The following is a 15,455-nucleotide window of genomic DNA, read 5'->3' on the forward strand; positions in this document are numbered from 1 at the left end:
GCACATAAGTTAAAATATAACACTTTGTCATTCTGGAGTTTCTGGATTTAAGTGTACATTGTGGCCGTCTGGCGGACAAAAGGATGAATAGCACTAGTAGACACTAGCAAGCTGGGCGTGTTCAACAATGTGAAAGAACCACTAAGAGACAACTACCACTTTAACTAAAATGCACGTTATTAAGCTGATCTGAGATCAGGTGAAAACCATAGTCGCTTGTTCACGTGTTAACTGAGAGCTCCGTCTAGCGGAGAAACCTTGAAATGCTTCGTTTACTGATGATTCAAAACAAAGGTTTTGAATCCTTTACGTAACGACGTCACCAGCGCGTAGCCCCTCCCACTCCCGGAAGTGATTGTCGTTTTGACAAGCAGCTTACTTTCTAGTAAACTTATTCTTAGTCTGTAAGTGTTGGTATCGTCTTCGTTGTTTGATAGAGTCTCGGTAAACACGACAGAAAATGTCCTTCATTATCAACGTGAGTATTTAAAAATTCTTGCAGAACGTCTTTCCATATGTATAGTTTCTGCAGCATATTGTTATCATCAGCATAACAGACGTTTGAAATGCTATTTCATCGCTCGAAAGGGTGTTATTTTTTCCTGTTTGTTGACAGTCTCACACGCACCAGATTCTTTTGAGTCTTTGTGCAGCACACGCCCATTATAATTTTGTACATTAACGTGTTTTGGAAGTTAAAAAATACTGTTTTTCTTTTCCTAGCTTATCTCTAACAGCTTTCAGTTCGTGTTTGACTTGATCCGGAGGCTCTTGGGCATTAAAAGACGACCTGCCATTACCCTTGAAGACCCAAATGCGAAGTATCCATTGCGTCTTGTCGACAAAGAGGTGAGGATACTTTAAAATGCAATGGTCTATCTTGTATATAAACAGGTTTTTAGTAGCAGCTTATTCTTCTCTTTCCTTAAAGATTATTAGTCATGACACAAGAAAATTTCGCTTTGCTTTAAAATCACCGGAACACATTCTTGGACTTCCTATCGGTGAGTGCGTTGTTTTATCAAAGTGGGTTCGACTGTTGTTTATATGCTGACTTTAATGTATATGCACTGCAATATGCAGGACAACACATCTACTTGTCTGCTAAAATTGATGGCAACCTTGTGGTGAGGCCTTACACCCCTGTCTCAAGTGATGATGACAAAGGCTTTGTTGATCTCGTTGTGAAGGTATTACAACAGATAACTGTAAAACAAACATTTTCACATTACAAATGCACGTTTTGACATTTTGTGGTCTCTGATTTTAGATATACTACAAAAATGTCCATCCAAAGTTTCCTGAGGGTGGGAAGATGTCCCAGTACTTGGAGAGCCTTCGTATTGGTGACACAATCGACTTCAGAGGCCCAAATGGACTGCTGGTTTACAAAGGCAGAGGTTTGCAGTTTTGAAATCCACCATGACTCAGGGGAAAGCTATGAAAACATCTGCTGTTGCAAGAAAATTAATAGAACATAATTGCACATGGACATACCAGAAACATAAAAATATGTGACTGTCATACACATTAAAATAAAAAATAATAGACATTGTGACATACAGCATGAACTTTTCTGCAGGATCATTTGCAGTCAAGCCTGATAAGAAATCAGAAGCTGTGACTAAAACTGCAAAAAACATTGGCATGATCGCTGGGGGAACAGGTAAGCATATGACTTTTTTTTTTTTTGGAAAGCAATTGTTAGGATTTTCTTGTGAGTTCATCTTTATTTTTAGGCATTACACCCATGCTCCAGATAATCCAAGCAATCATGAAAGATCCAAAGGATGAGACTGTGTGTTACCTACTTTTTGCAAACCAGGTGAGCCGAAGATTTTTTCTATTTTCTATTGGCCAAAGTCAGAGTTGGAAATGTCTTAAAAAAAAAATAAATAAAAATAATAATAATAATAATAAATAAATAAAAAAATTATATATATTATATACAGTGGGTACGGAAAGTATTCAGACCCCCTTAAATTTTTCACTCTTTGTTATATTGCAGCCATTTGCTAAAATCATTTAAGTTCATTTTTTTTCCTCATTAATGTACACACAGCACCCCATATTGACAGAAAAACACAGAATTGTTGACATTTTTGCAGATTTATTAAAAAAGAAAAACTGAAATATCACATGGTCCTAAGTATTCAGACCCTTTGCTCAGTATTTAGTAGAAGCACCCTTTTGATCTAATACAGCCAGGAGTCTTTTTGGGAAAGATGCAACAAGTTTTTCACACCTGGATTTTGGGATCCTCTGCCATTTCTCCTTGCAGATCCTCTCGAGTTCTGTCATGTTGGATGGTAAACGTTGGTGGACAGCCATTTTTAGGTCTCTCCAGAGATGCTCAATTGGGTTTAAGTCAGGGCTCTGGCTGGGCCATTCAAGAACAGTCACGGAGTTGTTGTTGTTATTTTAGCTGTGTGCTTAGGGTCATTGTCTTGTTGGAAGGTAAACCTTCGGCCCAGTCTGAGGTCCTGAGCACTCTGGAGAAGGTTTTCGTCCAGGATATCCCTGTACTTGGCCGCATTCATCTTTCCCTCGATTGCAACGAGTCGTCCTGTCCCTGCAGTTGAAAAACACCCCCACAGCATGATGCTGCCACCACCATGCTTCACTGTTGGGACTGTATTGGACAGGTGATGAGCAGTGCCTGGTTTTCTCCACACATACCACTTTGAATTAAGGCCAAAAAGTTCTATCTTGGTCTCTTCAGACCAGAGAATCTTATTTCTCACCATCTTGGAGTCCTTCAGGTGTTTTTTAGCAAACTCCATGTGGGCTTTCATGTGTCTTGCACTGAGAAGAGGCTTCCGTCGGGCCACTCTGCCATAAAGCCCCGACTGGTGGAGGGCTGCAGTGATGGTTGACTTTCTACAACTTTCTCCCATCTCCCGACTGCATCTCTGGAGCTCAGCCACAGTGATCTTTGGGTTCTTCTTTACCTCTCTCACCAAGGCTCTTCTCCCCCGATAGCTCAGTTTGGCCGGATGGCCAGCTCTAGGAAGGGTCCTGGTCGTCCCAAATGTCTTCCATTTAAGGATTATGGAGGCCACTGTGCTCTTAGGAACCTTAAGTGCAGCAGAAATTTTTTTGTAACCTTGGCCAGATCTGTGCCTTGCTACAATTCTGTCTCTGAGCTCTTCAGGCAGTTCCTTTGACCTCATGATTCTCATTTGCTCTGACATGCACTGTGAGCTGTAAGGTCTTATATAGACAGGTGTGTGGCTTTCCTAATCAAGTCCAATCAGTATAATCTAATATAATGGACTCAAATGAAGGTGTAGAACCATCTCAAGGATGATCAGAAGAAATGGAAAGCACCTGAGTTAAATATATGAGTGTCACAGCAAAGGGTCTGAATACTTAGGACCATGTGATATTTCAGTTTTTCTTTTTTAATAAATCTGCAAAAATGTCAACAATTCTGTGTTTTTCTGTCAATATGGGGTGCTGTGTGTACATTGAGGAAAAAAAAATGAACTTAAATGATTTTAGCAAATGGCTGCAATATAACAAAGAGTGAAAAATTTAAGGGGGTCTGAATACTTTCCGTACCCACTGTGTATATATATATATATATATATATATATATATATATATATATATATATATATATATATATATTACACACACATACATACAAAATTTGAGATTAATCAATAAGTTACAATTTTAACAATGTTTTAACTACCAGTTACACTACCAGTCAAAAGTTTAATATTAAAGAAGTCTCTTCTGCTCACCAAGCCTGCATTTATTTAAACCAAAGTAGAGCAAAAACATTAAAATGTTTAAAATAACTTTTCTATTTGAATACATTTTAAAATGTAATTTATACCTGGGATTTCAAAGCTAAATCTTTAGTATCATTACTCCAGTCGCACAATTCTTCAGAAAGCATTCTAATATTCTGATTTGCTGCTCAAATGTTTTTTTTTGTTTTTTTTTTAAACAGCTGCGTAGAATTTTTGTCAGGTTTCTTTTACTTTTGATCAATTTAAAGCAATATTTTTGCAAAATAAAAGTATTAATTTCTATAATTTCGTTTCCACAAAAATAAATGATACTGACTTCTAGCTTTTAAATGGTATACTGTATAATGTTACAAAAGCTTTTTATTTTAGATAAATGCTGATCTTTGGATCTAATTAATCAAAGAATCCTGAAAAATGTACTCAACTGATATTGCTAATCATCATAAATGTTTCTTGAACAGCAAATCAGCATATTAGAATGATTTCTGAAGGATCATGTGACACTGAAGACTGGAGTAATGATGCTAAAAGTTTAGCTTTGATCACAGGAATAAATTACATTTTAAAATGTAATTCATTCCTTGGCTTTCAAATAGAAAACAGTTATTTTAAATGGTAAAAATATTTAGTATTTTTTAATCAAAGAAATGCAGACTTGGTGAGCAGAAGAGACTTCTTAAATATTTTTTTTTAAAAATCTTACACTTCAAAAACTTTTGACTGGTAGTGTATAACATTTGTTGTGACATTTGTATGATATCACATTACAGAATTTTAACTTGCATACTAAAACATACTACAATACAAAAAAAAAAGGTTGCATAACTGTAAAAAAATGGCTTATTTCCTCCAAATAAAAGATTGTGTTGTTCCCTTTTGTCACTGCTGAAACAATGGTGACATTAGGGCTGCATCGATTCTATTCGAGTATTAAATTAGTAAAAAATATCCTCAATTGCATTTAGTCTGTGTCGAGTAATCGGCAAAATACTGGAAGTGGTGCATTCCACATTAATTATTTAAAAATGTAAATATTTATTTAAAAATCATAATAAAGCATGCTATTAAAGGGGTCTACATATTCAAGAAATGACAGTGGCTGTAGCATTTCTATCATAAAAAAAACGGTCAAATATTAAGTAAACATTCTAATTAAATGTTGAGCCAAAGGATTAGATTGTGCTGTAAAATGTAAAAAAATATATAAATAATTATCCAATTACCAAAATAATTGTTAGTGACAGCCCTAGATGACGTGTTTCGGCCGTGACTGTTAAGGTAGTGACAATTTCAGGTACTTTTGAGCCCAGCTCAGCACATGGTTAGCTAACAGTTTTGAACAGTTGTACACACATAAAAACTAAATTTTATGGAATAACAAGTTAAAAAGAACAACATTTATTCAAAATATAAATCTATGCCATCACTTTTCATTAATTTAACACATCTTTGGTGAATAAAAGTATTACTTTCTTTTAAAAAGGGGAAGAATAAAAATTGACTGACCCCAAACTTTTAAACAGTAGTGTACATTTTTAAAAAATATTTTTATTTTAAATAAATGCTGTTTTTAATTCATCAGAATCCTGAAAAATGGTATCACAGGTTCCAAAAAAATATTAAGCAAAACAACCGTTTCCAGCACTGGTAATAAATCAGCATATTAGAATGATTTCTAAAGACTGGAATAACAGCTGATGTAAATTCAGCTTTGCATCACCGGAATTAAAGATTTTTTAAAAACTATAATGGTTAATGATAAGTTGAAATTTAGGGGTTCAAGCCTACTGATATTTCAAATATTATTTTGGGTTTCAACAGATAATAGAAAGACTTTAGTAAACATCTAAGATTTTAATTCTTAAATGGTTTTTAAAGGTGTTTTCTTGTGGTACGTCAGTTTGCACCAATTCTGTAGAATGGCCCATAAACATTTATACATACTAATTATGAACAAAAATACATTTTTATATTAAAAGTGCAATTACACACAGAAATGCGTCTCTTTAGTTCAGTGCGTTTGCTGTCATGGAATGCATTTAAAACTAATAATTATTCCCACTCACTACTCTTTTTGTTTTCTCCAACAGACCGAAAAAGACATTCTCCTACGTACTGAGTTAGAAGAGATCACAGTCAATCACCCGACACGTTTTAAGCTGTGGTACACCGTCGACAGGGCTCCAGACGGTAAGAACCTCTTGTTTTTGAAGATGCTGTTTAGCAAAAATGAAAAACCTCAGTTTAGGTGACTTACTCAGGTTCAACCGACATTAAAAATCAAGCACAAGTTGAAATAATCGACTTCATGTGTTAGGTTGGGAGTACAGCCAAGGCTTCATCAATGAGGACATGGTGAGGAACCACCTTCCTCCACCCGCAGATGACACACTCATCCTCATGTGCGGACCACCTCCCATGATTCAGTTCGCCTGCAACCCCAGCCTGGACAAGGTGGGCCATTCCAATGACAGGCGCTTCACCTTCTAGAAGGATGTCACCTGAAACAGAGCAGTAAAAAGTCTAAATTATAACCGTGCTACCACCTGCCAGATGCTTTTATATATTCCACATGCACACTAACTTAAAAAGATATAATAATGCATGCAAGATGTATCTGCCAATCAAGTTATTTGCTGGAAATGTTTTATGTTTTGTGTGTTTTATGCCTTAAATGCAAACAAAAAGTTTTTTTCAGATGCTGAATATCAAATTTTCACTTGCTTAATGCATCTTATGAACCTCTACATATATTGATGATGGATAATACTTCACAATTATGTAGTGTCAATGTTACACATCATTTTTACATTCACAGAAACAACAAGCTGTCCATCAAAGTACAAGACTCACGTTGTACATTTGTTTTAATGCTACACATATAAACGTGACTCTTCTGTAACATGGATCCTGAAATGGGGCTTGATGTTGCTCAGTGTACACTGTTCATTTGTCTAGACCTGCATTTTTTTTATTCTCGTCCACATTAGTTTATCTCTCTCATCTGATTTAACTTGCGCAAGTTGCAACTGAGCGTGTCAGACTGGAGACAAAAACAAGTGCGGGATCAGCATTAAGAGGAACCAGAAAGTCATCATTGTTGCAAGACAAAAAAAATTAACCAACAAATCTAGAGGTTAAGCAGTTTTCAGTCTGTTTGTTATTAAGTGCCTTTCTGTAAACCTTATGTTGCATTGTTGATCTGATACAGTTCATGATTAAATACAGTAAATGCTGTATTTAAGGAGTATAAAAAAGGTTTACAACCTGTTTGCAGTTCATATAACTTGTCTGCATGGCCAAAAAAATAGCATTTCTGCACTAATTTTGCATTGACCAATAAAGATATATTCTTTTGCCTATATTTTATTCCCTCAAAATGCCATAGGATTAGCCTTTAACAAAATGTGCACTAAAGGCAAACTAATGTTTGTATTTAATATAAGAAGAGTTCTTTTGCAAAAACGTATAACTTTCTTTTTAACAATTTTCAAGTCATGTTTTTTCATTGGGCATTCCAATTCATCTCAATTAAACTGCAGTTAGGTTATTTTGAAATTTTAAAATTAATTGAAAAAATAGCTAACACAATAATTGATTTTTGAAATTGTAAAAAAATAAAAATAAAAACAAGTTTGTTTTTGCAAATAAACTCGTCATATAATCCCCAATCCATCAACAAACTGATACAGTTCGTCCCATCTGAATGTTTCGTTACTGAATGAATCAGCATTCGAACGAATCGGCTCAATGAATCGACTCAAGTGACTCGTTCATAAAGAGAGTCGTTTGCCGCCACCTACTGGCGAAACAATGTAACGCGCAGAAAGAGTTGCAATAAATTGCCAACCAAAATAAATTAAGTATTATCGCTATAGAGCTTCTACAGGTACTGCTCTTTTAATTGATTAATGCAGATACTCTTACTGTCCACAAGAGGGAGCAGAAACACTCATCTGATCTCATGCATATGCCTATTACAATAATTTAAAAAAACACACAATATTAGACAATTTATAAGTTTTAAGTCGTTTTTTCACTCATTATAGATTATAGATATCAAGGGACATTTTAATACACACTTAAATAACCGTTTTAACAAATCGTTTCTAAACCATTCAATCTGCAAACACCAACTTATCATTAAATCATTAACTCTGAACAAACACACTAATTTTAAATACCTAAAGACAAATCCATACAAAAGAAGAACAGCGTCTTGTATTTTAAGTGTGTTTGTACTTAAGCCACGTGGCTGTGAGTTAAACAATGTTTTATCTTTCTTACCGCATCTGTTGAACACTAACATGGTTCATTTGCCAAAACTGGCAAGTTTCTGCTGATAAAATGATAAAAAAAAAAAAAAAAAAAAAAAAAAGAGTTGAAACGTATAGTTTAAAACACATGGGATTCAAACACGCCAGCTCACACACAACTTGCCGCCTGAAGTTCGTCGTTTGGTTAATTAATGCTCATATTACCTAATTGTCCACAAGAGGGCGCTGTTCTTCTTTTTTTTTTTTGTTTACCGGATGTAAACATTTAATTTCATAAAAAAGTACTTTTTGAGTATGTAAATGTTAAAGCATGCTAGGCGTTTTGGAATTTAATTAGTCACTTATCCTAAAAAAAATACTTGAGTTTTCCTATTATCTGCATAATATGATTTTTTTTGTTGTTAAAAACTAAAGAACAGTTTTCCATCCGGTCCGCTAGGCGGCAGAAGCGCGCTTCGCTTTAATTCAGACTGACAACCTGAAGCTGCCGAACAAAAGAATCTTCAAGATGACAGTCCATACGCACGTTACGTGAGTCGCAAAATCACCAAATAAATACAACTAGTTGTCCACTGTTCAAACAACACAGGTTTACGAAAAATGCGAAGTCCTTAAGATATTATAGAGTCAGTTAGTCGGGTAATAAAATGTGGTTTCACTCTCATTAATAAGTAAACCTCATCGGTGCACATCGGTTAATTAACTTTATAAAGTAAACACACAGCTGAAAAACACTTTATACACTTTTATTTCACTTTGATTAAAAAACCAATTACTTTACAATTAATTTAATCATGCAAAACGATAAAAATGGGTGTGTTTATCTGCTGTCAAACAATGTGATTGACTGGCAAGCTGACCAATAGGAGTAGAGAACTGTGACGTCTTTTGCGACGGATTGGTTGTTTTTATGCCTAAAGGGCGTGACATAATTTTTAACCAATCGGAACGTGTAAAAGAGGAAGAAGGGCGTGTCCGTTTTACAGATCGCAGACAGGCTGATCCAAAAATGATAGTTGATTCCGTTTAGTAATATTTATTTGCAACTATGAGAAGTAATTTAGTTATAAACTATTTTTAAAAAGGGCACCTTATCATAATGGTAATATATATATATATACCATATACTCTGCCATTCAAATGTTTGAGATCAAGAAGTTTCTTATGCTCATCAAGGCTGCGATTTTTTTTTTTTTTTAGGCTTTGCTCAAAAATAAAGGAATGTAATATTGTAATGTTATTATGATGTAAAATAACGTTTTTCATTTCAACATACATCAAAATCTAATTTATTCCTGTGATCAAAGCTGAATTTTCAGCATCATTACATAGTATTCAGTGTCACATGATCCTTCAGAAATCATTTCAATATGGTGATTTATTATCAGTGCTAAATACAGTTATGCTGCTTAAGATTTTTTGTAATACTTTATAGAAACCTTTTGTAACAATATACACTACTGTTCAAAAGTTTGGGGTAAGTATTTTTATTCTTTCTTTGTTTGAAAGAAACTATTAGTTTTATTCAGCAAGGATGTTTTAAATATATTTTAAAAAATGATAGCAAAGACTTATATTGTTAGAGAAGATTTATATTTTGAATAAATTCTGTTCTTTTTTATTTTTTTTTCATCAAAGAAGGCTGAAAAAACACAGGTTCAAGTTTTACAAATTGAGCAATTACATGAGACATGATACACTTCAGTAGATTATATTGGTTCTTTCAACATGGTTTCTATTATTATTTTATGTTTATTTATTTTTTTTTAGAAAACTTTAAATTTTCTAGACACTGCCTTTTAAATTATGAATTTAATAATTAATAATTGTATTTTTTATTTTAGTTATTAGTAAATTTAGTCAATTTAGTAAATTCTGTGTGTTTTTCATTGTGTCACTATGTGATATATCTAATAGGACAGTAAGAAATTTGAGTGTTTTTTCATCTCTTTAACCCACAGATTAAAAGATGTTGGATGAGTTATAGGACATGTGGACAAACATTCACTTTTCAGGTCATGGAAAGGCAATGCTTATGACTGTTATTATGACAAAAATGCTTAAATTATTTTTTTGTAATTTGTTCACTTCTTTGACTTTTATTTTTTAGACACTATAAATACTAATTTAATCATTAAATTAAAGATTAAAATATTTACAATATAAATAAGTTCATTATTTATCAATTATTTAGAATTAAAAACTAGGACAGACCACCTCAGGTTTATACTTTTCATGTAACCACAAGAGGGAGCTGATGATCACCTATTGGTTACATGCCTTCACTCAGATTTAACACAACAAATAGGGACTTTTGCTTGAGGAAGACAATGTTAAGTATGTGTCACTTAGAGCAACTCTGAGTCTGTTGACGCTGAAATATATTATGGTAGAAAGTCAAGTGCAATTTTCCATCCGCGCCACTAGGCGGCGGAAGAACTTTCAGGGACTTCGGATCCATGACAACAGGAAACAAGAAGAAGAACCTCCGGAAGACAAAGCGGTTCATGCCATGTGAGTCACTGAAACGCCACTTAAAAACAAACACTACACTCGCGTTTGTTGCTTTTGAACGAGGCGTTCACACAACAAGCGTTTATCGAAATGTGATGTTATTTACTAAGTTATCAGGGAGCTAGCGAATCGTTTAATAAAATGTAATTTCAACCGAACTGTGTGGACGTAGCCGCGAGATACAGCAGCACCGAGTTTCTAAAAACAAAACAAAACAGAGGCTGTTATATAAAACAATATATATATAAAACTGCTTTAATTATATATATATATATATATATATATATATATATATATATATATATATATTAAAGCAGTTTTATATATATAAATAATTATATATATATATAAAACTGCTTTTTTATATATATAAATATAAATTATATTTATATATATAAAACTGCTTTTTATATATATATATATATATATATATATATATATATAAATTATATTTCATATAATAATAATATTTAATTAGATTTATATATTTTATATAATAATTAAAACAGAAAAAATAATATAATCAAAATAGAAAAAATAATCAAAACTAATATATATATATATATATATTATTAGTTTTTATTATTTTTTCAATTTTAATTATTTTTTTATATAATAATAATATGTAATTCATTTTAATTTTCATTTTACTTCATTTTAATTTTAATTCATTTAAGTCTTATGTTTCTTAGATTCTCTAAAATCTGTGTTTTATTTGTGTTTCCCCTACGGAATAAGGGATGTGTTTTACCAGAAACAGAGTTCTGTGATGTGTGGACAGACTTTGACTGTAATGATGGACGCCTCCTTGTGGACAGGTAAGACTTAGCAACTTGTGATTTTTTGTTGTGTTTTCTTTTAATATAATTGTTTTTTTTTTCATCCCAGAGTTCTGGGATGTGTGGGCAGACCTTGACTGTAATGATGGACGCCTCCTTGTGGACAGGTAAGACTTAACAATTTGTGATGTTTTGTTGTGTTTTCTTTTCTTAATTGTTTTTTCTCGTCCCAGAGTTCTGGGACTTTCTGGACGCCTCCTTGTGGACAGGTGAGACTTAACAACTTGTGATTTTTTGTTGTGTTTTCTTTTCTTAATTGTTTTTTCTCGTCCCAGAGTTCTGGGACGCGACGATGGACGTCTGCTCATGTAGGTAAGTATTAGGTAAGTATTTTCTTTTTTTTTTTTTTTTTTTTTTTTTTTACTAATATGGTATTTGTTCTTCTAAAAAGTAGCATAACCCCTGCTGGACATCGTGCGGGGACTCAGAGAGGACCTGAATCATCCCCGCCCCTTCACTCACACAACACTCACTCTTATCGCTGTGATCTGACTGGAATCGAACCAGCAACCTCTGAACCATGAGGCAGTGCTCTTACAGCTGAGCCACAGATCACTTGTCTGAATACGTTTTGGAACTCATATTTCACTGTTTACCAGTGATTTTACAATAAACCAGTTAAAGCTTTGGCTGAGTCTTTTCACAGTGATCTGGCTGGAATCGAACCAGCAATCTCTGATCTATGAGGCAGAGCGCTTACCTGTGAGCCACAGATCACATGTATGAACATGTGAAGGATACTTCACTTATTCATCTGTAAGTTTACAACCAGCTAAAGTTTTTGGCAGAGTCTCTCTCTGTTGGGATTTGAACCCCTGTCTTTATCGCCACCTTATTGGAAGAAAACGTGTTTTGCTACTTGAGCCATCGTGGCTTTCATGCTAAGTACTGGTGTTTAGAGACATCTGACAACAATGTAATGTAATGTAAATTTCTTGGACACTTTAATTAATCACCTAATCTTTGAGAAATAACATATTTTTATTTTTTTATTTTTTTTTTTTAGGAAAGTAGAGCATACATGGGAAACTAAGGCAGTGTGATCAAGACAAGACCGGAATCAAATACAGGTGAGCCAGTATCTCTTATATGTAGTGACAGATGCTTCTGAAACACTGATTTGAATTGTTTGTTTGACCAAGTGGCCAAGTTACATGATCTCCACAAAACAAGGCTTTGTTTGAAACATATCTGTGTTTCACCACTAGGGGGCGTTGATCTAGTGAACTTAAAACCAGCAATTTGAGTTTTGACTGATCTCAGGTCAGCTTTATAGTTTATGCTTGAATTTAGTGACAATAAAAAATGAAGCGTGATATTAATAAAACAACACTAATTATACAGGTACATCATTTTAATAATATTAAATCATTTGTAGATTGCATTAAATAGATTACACTTTCATGTGAAAACATTCACACTCAGGTTTGACACATGCTTGGTTTTTAGTGACATTTACACCACTTGACCAGCAGGTGTCCTTAGCTGCAAAAGTGAATCATTTTGCAAATCAGTGATTTATTTCGTTTGACCCAGAATTTTGAATAGCTCCATTCTTTCCATCACTACTTGTGATAGATTGTGACTTATAAATATCAGAATAACTTGCAGAATATTTTCTCTACCTTTTGGTTATCTCATTACCTTTTGGTTTTCTCTGAAACAGACAGAAGACGACATTCTCCAATGTTCTGAATTAGAGGAAGTCAATCCAGACGGTAAGAACCTCATGTTTTTGCAGATTCTGTTTAGCTAAATCAGTAACCTTAGTTTAGGTGACTAACTCAAGTTCAGCCAAACAATAATAATCAACCATTCATTATCAGAAGGCAATATGCAGAAATAGGGTCTGGCCCAAAACCCACACTTGCAGTTTCTACACCTGAGCATTTTTATCAAATTATGCATTTCTGTATTTGGCCACATGGTGGTGTATGTTTGCTATAAGTTTTTTTTTTTTTTTACAAAGCTTTAATCACACATTTTGATTTTCAAAATATTGCACTTTAAATTAAACTTTTTAAATGTCTTTTCAGTAGTCACTGTGTAAAAGACAACACAAATTACTAAATGTGATGCTTCTAATTAAGTGATAAGAAAACAGCTGGAAAGGTTTGGATATATATCAATAAATTGTGAAACACTTTTATGTTTTACTACAAAATTAAATGTCACTTTTGCACATACTGTAATGTTTTTCATGACATCTCTTGATTTTGTGAGTTACAAAGCGTGATAAATTATGGGTTATTCTATAGTGTGCATTAAGGACACTGAGCTTTGGCATTTATCAAACCTAGGATGGTATGTGCATTTACTTCCTGTTGCATGTCTGTGCTCTCAAGTGGCCAAGACTACAAGTGTGGGTATTGGGACAAACCCGTAATCGGCTAAGGTTTCATCAGTTAAGACATAGTGACAGGTGATAGACTCATCCTCATGATTGGTTGTGGTTCAGTTCATCTGCAAACCCGTATTTCTTGATTCTGGTCCAGCACTGCACATTTTGCATGGTTTGTCTTCCAGTCAGATTCAAATTGTCAACATGTTTTCAGAGAGCTACATAAACTGATCAGAGTCTATCTGATAAGAGAGACCAACTAAATATGGGTTCCAGAACAGGAGTTGAGCTCTGCAAATAGCCATCATTGTAGATTTATTCCAATAGAAGTCATCTAAAAAAATGAAAGAAAAAAACACAAAAGGGGTTTTTTTTACCAAATGTTGCATTGCTTTGATTCAGGTTAGTTGCATGATTCAGTGAGAACAAACAAAACTAATATGTAATGTCTTATAATATAATAATAATATGTCTTATAAAATGTATAAAACAATTAATTATTAGCTCTTTAATTATTCAACCACAATTACAGTTTCGATTAAAGCTGCAGTCCATAACCTTTTGTGTTTAAAATTTACAAAATTGTTATAATAAGCAAGTACATAATGAATCCATTTTCCAAACCATGTTTTTGGCTTTTCCTGAATGACTAAGGTACACCTATAATAAGTTTTATTATTGTACTAGTAATAGTTGCACTATTTCAGACTGGTTCTGGTAGGAACCGCTGCGGAGTAACCCATTACATGCGTGATTCGTCATAAAGTGAAGCTCCGGCTACAATATTCTTCCGCCAGACGCATGTAGTTCTCTTTACTAACCGCTAGAGCGCCAAAAGTTACGGACTGCAGCTTTACCTGCAGACATATCAGCTATCTAAATTTCCAAAGATTATTTCTGATCCAAAAAAGAATATTTTTTGTACAAGTTATTTTATTTTAGGTATCTTAGTATGTAAAATGCTCTTCAAATCATTTAATATTTTAAAATGCCACAATGTCGATCCTCTACCTAATGTTTCGCTCAGTCAAATCCTTCGATGTAACATACAGAAAGAGTCAACGTAAAATCCCCACCGAAAATAAACTGACCGTCTGTCTGGAACACGCGATCACAGACACGCGGAGTGATACAAACAGTGAAAAGCCCCAGTGCAGCTGCTGAACTGAATATCAGCGCTCTCGGAACTATTTCCTCTGTAATAATACATTGTTACATTAAACAGTAGCTACCATTAAACAAATTTAATACGTTTCGTGGCAATACTCCATTTTGAATAACTAATAAACATTTACAAATAAACATCTAAGGCTATGTTGTAATAGACAAGCACACAACAAGATCGTCATGTGTTTAGCTTGTGTTTACACTCCGAGCACATGCCTTTCAGTTCAACACATCACATTTATCTGTCTTACCTCATCAGTTAGAAGCTAAAATGATTAATTTACCGAAACTGGTTAATTCACGATGTATTGCTGGTCGACAGCCTGACAAAATCGTAGATTTGTTTTCAATTCAGATCTCAGCCCTCTCATCTACGACTAGCCACTTCGAGTTTGTTATTTGATTAACAGTAATTGACCGTAAGAGGGAGCTGACGATCACTTACGTTGCCTTGTTTCACCCCTCCACTAGGTGGCGTAAGCGGGCTTTACGTTAAATATGACGCCCAGAGACATCACAACATAAAAGCGTGACACCTGACAGTCTCACAACA

At 34.0% G+C, this 15,455-nt stretch overlaps 1 protein-coding gene across 1 annotated transcript; it reads left to right on the forward strand.

Moving 5' to 3' along the window:
- The first annotated feature begins 335 nt into the window (after window positions 1–335).
- Window positions 336–7,128, forward strand: LOC127163962 (NADH-cytochrome b5 reductase 3). Its single transcript, XM_051107555.1, has 9 exons — window positions 336–478; window positions 724–849; window positions 932–1,004; window positions 1,084–1,190; window positions 1,271–1,400; window positions 1,583–1,666; window positions 1,740–1,825; window positions 5,855–5,954; window positions 6,082–7,128. The coding sequence occupies exons 1-9, from the start codon at window positions 461–463 to the stop codon at window positions 6,252–6,254; spliced, it is 897 nt and encodes a 298-aa protein (XP_050963512.1). The 5' UTR covers window positions 336–460; the 3' UTR covers window positions 6,255–7,128.
- Window positions 7,129–15,455: the final 8,327 nt, after the last annotated feature.

This window comes from Labeo rohita, chromosome 4, assembly GCF_022985175.1.
Source record: "Labeo rohita strain BAU-BD-2019 chromosome 4, IGBB_LRoh.1.0, whole genome shotgun sequence".
Classification (NCBI taxonomy): Eukaryota; Metazoa; Chordata; class Actinopteri; order Cypriniformes; family Cyprinidae; genus Labeo; species Labeo rohita.

What these genes read in the sequence shown, in the direction of transcription:
- LOC127163962 (XM_051107555.1), top strand. An exon ending in CATTCTTGGACTTCCTATCG is followed by an intron (nt 1,005 to 1,083) that starts GTGAGTGCGTTG and finishes TGCAATATGCAG; the next exon opens with GACAACACATCTACTTGTCT. An exon ending in ACCTACTTTTTGCAAACCAG is followed by an intron (nt 1,826 to 5,854) that starts GTGAGCCGAAGA and finishes TTTCTCCAACAG; the next exon opens with ACCGAAAAAGACATTCTCCT.